At 38.8% G+C, this 12232-nt stretch overlaps 1 protein-coding gene across 1 annotated transcript in view; it reads right to left on the bottom strand.

The window, feature by feature from the left end:
- The window catches only part of nol8 (nucleolar protein 8), a 43059-nt gene that overhangs the window by 21684 nt on the left and 9143 nt on the right, over nt 1–12232 (bottom strand). The window contains exons 5-10 of the mRNA XM_048547627.1: nt 11527–11677; nt 10487–10555; nt 7137–8996; nt 6177–6338; nt 2554–2682; nt 1756–1840 (exon numbers count right to left, since the gene is read on the bottom strand). Coding sequence (XP_048403584.1) covers nt 1756–1840; nt 2554–2682; nt 6177–6338; nt 7137–8996; nt 10487–10555; nt 11527–11677 — 2456 coding nt within the window. The remainder of the gene's footprint in view (nt 1–1755; nt 1841–2553; nt 2683–6176; nt 6339–7136; nt 8997–10486; nt 10556–11526; nt 11678–12232) is intronic.

The raw sequence follows: 12232 nt of genomic DNA, 5'->3' as shown, positions 1-12232 counted from the left end.
CACAATTCCATTCCTCCGCATTTTGTACAATAGCCTACTGTGGGGAACCTTATCGAACTCCTTGCTGAAATCCATATATACCACATCAACTGGTTTACTCTCATCTACCTGTTTGGTCACCTTCTCAATGAACTCAATAAGGTTTGTGAAGCACGACCTACCCTTCACAAAACCGTGCTAACTATCTCTAATCAATTTATTCTTTTCTCGATGATTATCAATCCTATCCCTTATAACCTTTTCCAACACTTTACCAACAACTGAGGTAAGGCTCACTGGTCTATAATTACCAGGGTTGTCTCTACTCCCCTTCTTGAACAGGGGAACCACATTTGCTATCCTCCAATCGTCTGGCACTATTCCTGTAGACAATGACGAGTTAAAGGTCAATGCCAAAGGCTCGGCAATCTCCTCCCTGGCTTCCCAGAGGAACCTAGGATAAATCCTATCCGGCTCAGGGGACTTATCTATTTTCACACTCTGCAGGATTTCTAATACTTCTTCCTTGTGAACCGCAATCCCACCTAGTCCAGTAGCTTGTATCTCAGTATTCTCCTCGACAACATTGTCGTTTTCTAGAGTGAATACTGTCGAAAAATATTCATTTAGTGCTGCCCCTATCTCCTGACTCCACACACAACTTCCCACTACTATCCTTGATTGGCCCTAATCTTACTCTCGTCATTTTTTTTTCCCTTAAATACCTATAGAAAGCCTTAGGGTTTACCCTGACCCTATCCGCCAACAACTTCTCATGTGTCCTCCTGGCTCTTCTGAGCTCTCTCTTTAGGTCTTTCCTGGCTACCTTGTAACCCTCAAGAGCCCTAACTGAGCCTTCACATCTCATCCTAACATAAGCCTTCTTCTTCCTCTTGAAGAGCGATTCCACTTCCTTTGTAAATCACGGATCCCGCGCTCTACAGCTTCCTCCCTGCCTGACAGGTACGTACTTATCTAGGACACACGGGAGCTTTTCCTTGAATAGGCTCCACACTTCCTGCCCATCCCCTGCAGTTTCCTTCCCCATCCTATGCTCCCCAAATCTTGCCTAATCTCATCATAATTGCCTTTCCCCCAGCTCTAACTCTTGCCCATTGGTATACACCTATTCCTTTCCATCACTAAAGTAAACATAACAGAATTGTGATCGCTACCACCAAAGTGTTCACCTACTTCCAAATCTAACACCTGGCCAGGCTCATTACCCAGTACCAAATCTAATGTGGCTTCGCCCCTTGTTGGCCTTGTCTACATACTGTGTCTGGAAGCCCTCCTGCACACACCTGACAAAAACTGACCCTTCTATAGTACTCGAACTATAGTGTTCCCAGTCAATATTTGGAAAGTTGAAATCCCCCATGACAACTACTCTGTCTCTCTCACTCCTATTGAAAATCATCTTTGTTATCCTTTCCTCTACATCTCTGGAACTATTTGGAGGCCTAAAGAAAACTCCCAACAGGGTGGACTCTCCTTTCCTGTTTCTAACCTCAGCCCATACTACCTCACTTGACGAGTCCCCAAACATCATTTCTGCAACTGTAATACTGTCCTTGACCAACAATGCCACACCTCCCCCGCTTTTACCATCTTCTCTGTTCTTACTGAAACATCTAAATCCCGGAACCTGCAACAACCATTCCTGTCCCTGCTCTATCCATGTCTCCGAAATGGCCACAACATCAAAGTTACCTTAAATACAGTCATTAGTAAACTGGTCAAAGACGTGTATTCATAAAACTGCGTTGTAATCACCTGTATTTTCATCTTCACTTTCCAAGAATCGTTTATCCATGCGAAATCTTTCATCAGTTCCAAATCGTGATTGTAAGTCAAACAGCTAGCAAAGGAAGTATGAATAACTTTGAACTTTGAAAACATTGTCATTTTAAAGTTTCTAAAATTAAAACATACTCAAGAGCTGGCACTATACTTCTGCGCCACTTCACTTCAGCTCAGTTTGCACCTCTTTGGACAAATCAGGCCAGTCTATTTTACTGCTGTGGCTAATTTTTTTTTTTAAAAACGATTTGTCCAAATGGATTTCCTGTAGACATCAGTCAAAAATATGGTCTGAATGATGGTGGGACGAAACCAAAAAAAATTATGCTTTAAATTGTTCTACCTACGTGTGCAAAATGATTTGCTCCAAATACCCTTAATTCCAGCAATGTTGCTATTCTCCTGCAACGAACAAGCACAGGTCAATGGCCACTCAGCTAGGCCAGCAAGAGAAGAAAATGTACTTAAAGTCTTTGGATATCAAAAACGAGTAAGAAAATGTGGTTGCAATTACTTGCAAGATACATACTTGCAAGCATAAATAAACTGAATTTTAATTCCATTTCGGTGCAAAGAATAGTTACTGTTAATTTGGCTCAGGCTATCTTTTCAGAACTATATCCTGAAATCAAAGAAACAATGACCTTATTACAATGTGAGGCACTTATTTTGGCATAAGTTGACAACATTTAGTAGTTCAAATTTTCAATCCATCTGCAAAATGATGCACCAAAAATAAATTCAGAATATTTTTACATTCAACATCCTTACCTTGTGACCAGCTTTTCCTTCAAATTGAGGCTTAATTTTGAATCTTCCACTGCAATCTTCATCACTGTAATCTTCATTGTCCTCCTCCTCACTATCAAACAGTTTCCCAATGGTTCTTTTTCCAAAAGCCTAAAGGTAAATTTAGAAGAATTTGAATTTCTTTTAGCTTACAATAATGTAATCCACTATCTAGCTGCAAGTTATGATCAGAGATAATGGGACCTGCAGATGCTGGAGAATCCAAGATAATAAAGTGTGAAGCTGGATGAACACGGCAGGCCAAGCAGCATCCTGAGATGCTGCTTGACTTGCTGTGTTCATCCAGCTTCACACTTTATTATCCAGCTGCAAGTTACCTGGAAGAGATAAAGACCCTCGAAAAGTTGAGTATCTCGTAACATTAGGACAGGTAAAACTGAAAATCAAAGAGCTGATTTTTAAGAATGCTGGACTAAAAGTTCTGGAAGATATCTTTTTCTTTTACAAGGCTAGTAGTAGGGACATAGAACCCTTTACCCAACAATTAAGCTTTGAAATGCAAAATTAGTACAAAAATGCAATGGCTCAGGTCTGTATTCAGTATGCATATCCAACGTGGCCAATTACCACCCCATTGGTCTACTCTCAAATCAATAGTAAAGTGACAGAAGGTCTCAACAACAGTATTATCAAACAGCACCTGCTCAGCATTAATTCAGTCATCCAGTTTGGGTTCTGCAGTGCTGCTCAGCTCCTGACCTCATTCAAGCCTTGGTTCAAACATGGACAAAAGACCTGAATCCCAGAAACGAGGTGAGAGTGATAGACCCTGACATCAAGCCACATTAAGGCTGCATTCGACCCAGTGTGCTATCAAGGAGCCCTAGTAAAACTGGAATCAACAAATATCAGGGGGCAAACACTCCACAGGTAGGAGTCATATCTGAAATAAAGGAAGATGGCTGTGATTGTTGAAAGTCAGTCAGTCATCTCAGCTCACGGACATTTTTGCAGAAGTTCCTGAGGAGAGTGCCCTAAGCTTAACCATCTTCAGCTGCTTCAATCATAAGAAAAGAATTGGGATGTTCACTGAAGGTAGCACAATGTTCAGCACCATTTGTGATTCTTCAGATATTGAAGCAGCCTGTGTTCAATTGCAACATGAACAGGGCAATATCCATGCTTGGGCTGACAAGTGGCACGTAACATTCTTGTCATACAAATGCCAGAAATGACCATTTCCAATAAGAGACAGAAAATCTCATCACCACCCGGGACATTCAACGGTGTTACCATCGCTGAATCCCCCACTATCAACATCCTGGGGCTGTGATTGACCAGAAACTCAGTTGGACTCAGCTGCAGTTCGAGAAGGCAGCTCTCCACTACCTTCTCAAGGGCAACTAGGGATGGACAATAAATGCTGGCGAATATACTGTTTTTGTTCTTGTTTGATGGTAGGGGCTGCTAGTTATAAGGTGTTCTCACAGGAGCCTTCATGAATCTTTATGCAAAACATCCCGTAGATGGTTTACACTGCTGTCATGTGCAATGGTGGTGAAGAAAGTCAATGTGGAAAGTGGTGACCTGGTGGTCAATTAAGTGAGCTCCTTTATCCGGACAGTGTTAAGTTTCTTGGGTATTGTGGAACTGTATTCATCAAGCAAAGTAGAGCGTGTTTCGTTGTACTCTAGTCTGTGCCTTTTAGATGGTGGTTAAGCTTTAGGAAGATGAAATGTGACTCACTATAGATTTCCTAGCCTCTGACCTGCTCTTTTAACCAGTCATGGTTAGCAGTAGTTTTACAATTGATCCAATTTAGATCCTGGTCAATGGTGTCTCTCAAAATGTTGATTGTGAGGGATTCAGTAATATCATAATACCATTCAAAGTCAACAGTTGATGGTTACTTTATCTCTCTGAGATGGTTTGGCACTTCTGTGATGAAAATGTTATTTTCTACTCATTAGTATATGGACATGGACTGTTTCAATATCTGACACGTCCAAAACATGATGAATATTGTTCAATCATCAGAAAATATTCCCACTTCTGACTTTATAATTGATGGAAGGTTATTGAAGAAGTAGCTGAAGAGGGCTGGACCTAGATCACAACACGGAGGAATTCCTGTAGTGATGTCCCAGGGCTGAAATGGTTGACTTCCAAGAAACCCAACTATCATCCTTTGTACTCTGTGCCACTCCAACCCACAGAGAAATTTCCTCTTGATTCTAATTGACTCCAGTTTTGTCATTGCTCTATTATGTCATCTCCATCAAATACTGCCTTGATGTTCAAGGCAGTCCTTCTTACCTGACCTTTGTTTGTTACGTGATGTACTTTAGAGCTGACTTCTCTGTTCTCAAGGTCACTAAAACCCACTCGGCTATCTCTTAACTATTACTGCTGAATTTTCCCAAATCTTTCCAGCAGAACATTCTACCTTCATTCCTGTTTAAAAAAAGTCACTTACAACTTTATACATAGCGACTGTTCCGCCCCTCAAAATATTTCAAAAGGACTTGATTTCTGAATTACTTCTGCTGTCCATTTGTGTTGGCCCACAAACACAATATACCTATTTTTCACCTCTCACACTTGGCCTTAGTTATAGTCCCCCCCATATTCTGTCCTTTTAAGTCCAAAAGGTGCGAAATTCAAATAAGGTAGCACAAATCTGTTTAGATCAGTGATCTTTCCTCTGGTATTGTCCCTTTGGCTTTAAAGAGGTCAGAATCATCCTCTCCATAAAGCAAAACATTCTTTACTCTGCTGTTCTTAAGAATTTGCCATACCTTTGCCTCTCTTTCTTTTCCAAAGTTTCTGAAAATATTTAACGGCTCCCAACTCATTCTTGCAAATCCATGTTTGATTCTCTACAGTTCCAGTCCTGGTACAGCACTAAAATAAACCCACACCAAAATACAGAAGTCATTTTCTGTGATTATGGTGCATCGACTCTACTCAACTTTTCTTCTGTTTTTGATAAAGTTGTCCACAATCCCTGTGTTTAATTGTCCACCTCAAATGTAACTGGCCTAACTTGGCTTCATTCTCAGCAATCCAACTGTAACACCCATTAATCTTCAGACCTAAGCTCTTCAGCTATCTCTTTTGGCAGTCCCACATTTTGCTTTGCCACCACTTTTGTCCGATTATCCTCTGTGGGTTGTTACGATATCGGTTTTTGTTAAAGATACTTCTTACTTTTCAGTTTTGTTTTTGTACCACAGCAAATGACCAACGAACTTGTCAAGAAAAAAGAAAGTGAAAATCATTCCTTGAGAAATCAAATCCAATGCATCTTAAACCTGAATTAAACAGGTCCAGTTGAATGACTGCAGGAGGTTTCAACGCAGTTCTTTAGACCCAAGCCACATTATGTTTCACAATTCAACATAACCGGCAGACTCAGGACTCAAAAATGGCTTTTGTGAGAAATGGTAAAGGTATTAAATATGCCACAATGGGATTATTTTGAAGTCTAAAGCACATTGTTACGACAAAATGCATTAGACTATTTCACAAAGTCACACGTGAACCATGGCAACTGGATGCTGAGATTTACTGATAACTTTCAGAGTTACAAACCCATTAAGTAGTTACCAGAAATATGAGTTGAATACATAACAAAAGCTTACTTTTGCAACATGTAATTTTCTTTGACTTTCTGCGCCTTCTTCTGCTGATACGTTTGTGCCTTCTTTAAAATTTTCTCCAACATCTTTAAACAGCACCCTGTTTTCACTCTCTTCTTCAAAATCAAAGACAATGTGCTTCCTTTTGTCAGGTTTCTGACTGTCCTATAGCAATGTATGTATATAAAAAAAACTATTTTGTTCAAAGGCCAAAGAGATAAAAAAGGTAAAATGATGAGACAGTAAGGTACCGATAAGTTAAAAAGAAAATTAGCGATTATTTACTTTGGAAAATCTCTAAAATTGTACTAGATCCACCTTCAAGGTGGGATCAACAAGTAATGTATAAATATATTTTTAAGCATGTGGACTATTATTTCTAATTCTTGCTCTTATACATAGGTAATTTTTCTTAAGTGCTTAATTTAATTCTTTTGATTCGATTTCCTCCCTTTTCATGATGTTTACCTCCATGTACCCTTTCTCAACCAGACAACTGTATAAATCGTATAGGGCAAGGAGGTAGCAATCCTTTCAAGCTGTTTGACACCTCTTCAGATGGCTTGGTTGGAATCAAGTCTCTAGTACATGTGCAATCAGTGGGGAGGAATTCACAAAAGTCTATTTCTTTATTCTAAGCCAGCACATTTGTGAAGACCGGTGTTCTGCTGTTGCCTGGAGACATGTCTTTCATGCGTATGAGTTTACAGGAAAATCTATGAGACAAATCATGCTTTGGTGCTAGTTTTAAAAATTAGGTTCAAAAGTGTATGCTGTGATTATAAATATGCAGGAAACTACTGAAATGACTGGTAACAGGCTTAGAGTAGTTAGCAATTAACACAATCCAATAAAAGGTATTCTAGGATCACAGAGCAAGCGATCTGAAAGACAAAATAGTGTGAAGAAGTTATGAAGTTAATACCTTATAATTGAAAAGAAAACTGAATAATTCTAACATACCAAATTTGACAGGGCTCCTTGAATGAGTTTCTTCTGCATCTCATTTTCTTTCTGTCTTTCATGTAATGCAGCCAGCCTCTTTTGATTGTCCAATAAATGCTTCTCCAAATTTCGAGTTCCTGCAACCAAACTACTAGCAGTATTCTCAATCGATAAACACTTTTTAAAACTATCAATTCCAGCTTTACATTCTCTCTTTTCATTCACGTGACTGGTTTCAACAACTGGTAAAGTTGAGGCTTCAATCTTTGGAGAGTCAGTTTGCTTAAAATGCACCATTTTTTGGTTCGTAGCATTTACTGCCTCACTGCATTTTACTCCATTTAGTAATTCAGAGTTATACAAATTTTGTGTTATAGATTTTGACTTTTCTGTTTTATTTTCAGAAATACCAAAGTTAAGTTTGTGGCTAGGAATGGACATGGTGGGTGTGTTGAATTGAAGAAATTTTGTTCCTTTAAATGGTGGTGGTTTGAAATCATGTTCCTCATCACTGCCAGAATCAGAGGGTACCAGATTCTTGGTTCGATGAACTTTCTTTTTGTCAACAGCTGTGGTTTCAGAATAACTGCCCGATTCTGTATTCTTCTTCCTCTTCACTTCCAAAACTAATTGGTCACTAATTATTTTATCTCCCTTGTTATTGTCTTCCTCGGGCTTGAACAGAGACACTGTCTTTTTTGAATGAGATGGGTTAAACAGTTGTTTTTCGGGTATCATTTCACAGTCGGTGCTGTCCTCGTCCTGAATAGCTGATATGATGCTATTAGGCATGGTATTTTTCATCAAGGCAGGCATGCCCTGGGAAATTTCTGCACCTGAAGCTGAAGGCAATGAGTTTACCAGGGAAGGCTGTGATGAGATTCTTTTAAATAAGTTCAAATCACTTTGTGATTTGAAGTTTTCTTTCTTAACTTTGGAGGAGCTGTTTGCCAATTGTTCAAGATCAGTTAGCGATAAGTCAACTCGGTAACACCTACTCATCATTTCTTCATAATCGGAATCCAGTTTGGATTCAGAACTCTCTTCCTCGGAATCTTCATCACTGCTACTATTGTTAGAATTACACTCCTTTTTCTTAGGACTGCCTTTAGATTTGGAATTCGAAGGATTTGGTTTTCTGTTAGATTTTGTTCTTGGCAAACTTTTGTGAGAAATCTTTTTCCCAGAGATAATTTCATCAGTATCTGCAGAATCATAATCACCATCACTATCATTTGACCTGTGATTAATGTTAATGTCTTCCAACAGTTCTTTCCACAAATCATTCGGTGCCCAATGTGTTTGATGTCTTAAAATGTAATCCTCACCAACTACTTCCAAAGGCATGTCTTGCTGTTTATCTTCTGCCTGACTAAGCTCTTCACATTTATTCTTCATTCTTTCATTGATCAATTCCAGTTCTTCAAAGTCAGAACTATGACATGCCATTTGAGCTTTTGACCAAGTACTACTTTTGCTCGAGGCATTATTTTCTTGTCTGCCAACATTTTGATTTATAGAACCCACACAGGGTGATTTTGAGAAAGCAAACTTGTTCCCCATTGTTGCAATGAATTTATCCTTATTAGATTCTCTCTTGCCATTATGTTCCACTGTGGATGAGAACATTTTGTTTACTGTCAAATTGTTGTCAGAATTATTGGAATCCACCACATTGTATTTGTTGACAGATAGCTTCTTTCTCTTAGCAGGCTGTGTAGCAGGGAAGTCCCCCCGTTTTTTCTTACTTAGTTCCTCATCATCTGGTTCTTCTAGATGCCATGTTAGGTTGGTTACTGGGGTTTTGACTTCAAAATTTGTCATACAATCAAGTTTCTTGATATTATGACAATATTTAGAAGGATCATACTTGATTATGTGAACTTAAGTTAAGAAACATCCAGCAGAGTATTTCCAAATGAACTAATATAATAACAAAATACAAGCAGGCAGTTTCTCCAAAAAAATGTTGTAAGTACTTAACAAGTCAGACAACACTTATAAACAGAAACACAGTGAAAGGTTTTGGTCAATGATCTTTCAGCAGTTTATTTTTATTTCACAGATACTGCTTGACCCGCTGAGCATTTCAAGCAATTTGTTTCAGATTCCAGTGACTGTTGCTATTTTGCTTTTGCAGTTTCTTCAGTTCTTTTATTTTCAAAAAGATTATAATGCACATTAAAATGCATTTGATACCTTTGGAGGGAGAATGTATATTTATTTCTTAGTGCTTTTTGGAACTGTACTCAATGGTATCAAATGTAACTTGATGGCATTGATCTCACCTTCAGCCAATTGGCTACGGGCTCAAGTTCCAGTCTAAAGACTGAAGCACAAAAACCTATCCAACCTCCCCTTATAACTGAAGCCCTCCAGTCTCAGTAACATCTTTGTAAATCTTTTTTGCACCCTTTCCAATTCTTGTCAAAGGTAGTCACTGCTCAGCATTCCTGCAAAAACGATCCCAATCTAACATTTTAGTGATACAATATCATGCTTGTTTCAGGTATCAATTCAGTAAACCTCCTCTGAATCACCTCTAAAGTGAACAGGCTTAACATTGTGCAATTATCAGTGAGAATGCTCACTTCTGACCTATTGATGGAGAGAAGGAGAGAAGGTCATTGACGAAGTAGCTAAGGATGGTGGGGTCTGGAACATTGTCTCTGTAAGAGCACCTGGATTATGTTCAGGGACCATGTTTATTGGCCTCTGAAAGCCACAACCATGTTCCAAAGTAATAGGCAACAACTAGTGGAGAATGTACACATCATAAGTAATTCATTGGTTGCAAAAAGCTTTACGATGTCTAAGGTAATGAAGACCCCTACACAAACACTATTCTCTACGCAGAGTAAGATATGGCTGGTCTAGGTGGTGTTCTCTTTTTTGGTAGAAATATCAGTGTAAACGGCTAGAGAAATATGGAATCAGTGACAATGGGAACTGCAGATGCTGGAGAATCCAAGATAACAAAAGTGTGGAGCTGGATGAACACAGCAGGCCAAGCAGCATCTCAGGAGCACAAAAGCTGATGTTTCGGGCCTAGACCCTTCATCAGAGAGCTGTGCTCCTGAGATGCTGCTTGGCCTGCTGTGTTCATCCAGCTCCACACTTTTGTTATCTTAGAGAAATATTGAAACATTTTACACGAAACCACCTTGCCTGGAAGGGGGAAAAGTAAATTTAAATTTTAGTGTTGGTTTAAAAGCTGTCAGAACAACCGAAAAAAAAAAACACACGCAAAACACAGAATTCCAGAACCTCATGATAATTTTCTAATTGTTTCTCTTTATTTCTAACATTAGCTTTTAAAGTATTTCTCCAACAACCTTTGTTACATCTTTATTATTAAAAAAGGATATTTTCTTTTGACCTTTTTGTCGGAGGTGAAGGATGGGTAACACTCTTCCAAATTTACTCACAATCCAGTCCTGAGGGATTTTTAAAGAAATGTATTTGATTTATTACACAAATACAATAACGCTTAATAGCACTTTTTTTTTGTGGCAGCTCCCCAATACATAATTTACACTACGTGTTTCAGAAATACAGCATTAGTCATTCACAATGCATAGTGTGCACAGAAATAGGGAAACGATGGCATGCTTTTAAAATTAATTCTTAGATCTCATCTCAAGTATTATATCCAACCATTGCTACTGCATTTCAACAAAGTTGCCAAGGACTTAGGGAGACGTCAGAGATTTACCAGAATGGTACCAGAGTCAAGGGGCGCTAGTCCTAATGTAGACTAAAACAACTGTAATTGCTGGGAAGCTTCAATATCACCTTTCTTTGGGGCATCCAAGAATGGAGCTGCTGACAACTTCCATATCTGAAGAGTAAAAACACATCAATAGGCCACTTGAAAGATGTGATGCACAAACAGTAAAGTTCTCTTTGAACCATCTCCAATTTTGGCCAGCACGGCACAAAGAAAACAAGCACGTGCAAATAAATGGGTTTTCATTAGCTTTGAAACGACTGCTGAAAGTCCTCAAAGTGATATCAAAATAGTATAAAGCAAAGTAACTCCTCCAGAATGCACCTGTATATTCAATTTTACATTATTTTCTTAATTTATCTTGCATCAGGGTCTAATCAGCTAAGGAAAAGGTCGGATCACTAACAATAATTTTTTTCAGGTAGTGATCAAATACTGGAATGTGTTTCCTACTTGGGTAGTGGGGGTGGAAACTCTTGGAATCATTTAAGAAGTAGATTAAAGCTGTGTTGGGCAAACTGTAGGTAGGGTGAACTCAATACTTTTTAAATGCTTCTTATTATGACATTACTCCATCACTATTTTACACGTATTTCAATTGAGGCAAGAAAAACTACGAAATTAACTGATGCAAAATTGCTTATCACATTAAGGCAATTTGAGAACATTATCACCTGCCTTATGCTCAGGTACTTCTGTTCCTGGTACAGCAGACTTGATGCTGAAGTTTTCAACACCAGCTTTCTTCAGCGACTCTAGCACTTTGTTGACGCTGTTAACTTGTGGTTTGAACTGATTTTTAGCTGCAACTTTTCGCTCTTGAGCAAGCCTACAGAATGTATGCAGAAGTGAGTTTTGATGCAAAACTTGCATTTTTAAAAAAATGCCCAACTCTTGGTATGTTCCTGAAATATCTATGATGGGGAGGTGCCAGCGTTGGACTGGGGTGGACAAAGTTAGAAGTCACACAGCACCAGGCTGTGGTCCAACAGGTTAATTTGAAATCATGAGGTTTCAGAGCACTAATTCTTCACCTAATGAAGGAGCGGCGCTTCAAAAGCTTGTGATTTTAAATAAATCTGTTGGACTATAACCTGCCATCATGTGATTTCTAACGTAAATACCTAGTAGTAGACGTGCAGAATTATGTAACACAGAAGGTGGCCACCATGCCTGTTGCTGTTTGGAAGAACTAGTGTCACATCTTTGCACTTTCCACACAGTCAAAATTTTGCAGGGTTTTCATGTATTCAACCCATTCCTTTTTGAATATTGCTGTTGATTACTCTCTGAATGGTTGCTAGAAGCAATGAGCTGTTTAATGTTTTACTGCTCAGGTTACCTTTCTTTTTGTCAACTATCATAAAGATCTGTCCTCCATTTA

Source organism: Stegostoma tigrinum, chromosome 11 (assembly GCF_030684315.1).
Source record: "Stegostoma tigrinum isolate sSteTig4 chromosome 11, sSteTig4.hap1, whole genome shotgun sequence".
NCBI classification, from domain to species: domain Eukaryota; kingdom Metazoa; phylum Chordata; class Chondrichthyes; order Orectolobiformes; family Stegostomatidae; genus Stegostoma; species Stegostoma tigrinum.
The sequence above is the reverse complement of the archived record's forward strand: the minus strand, read 5'-3'. Positions and strand labels throughout refer to the sequence as shown.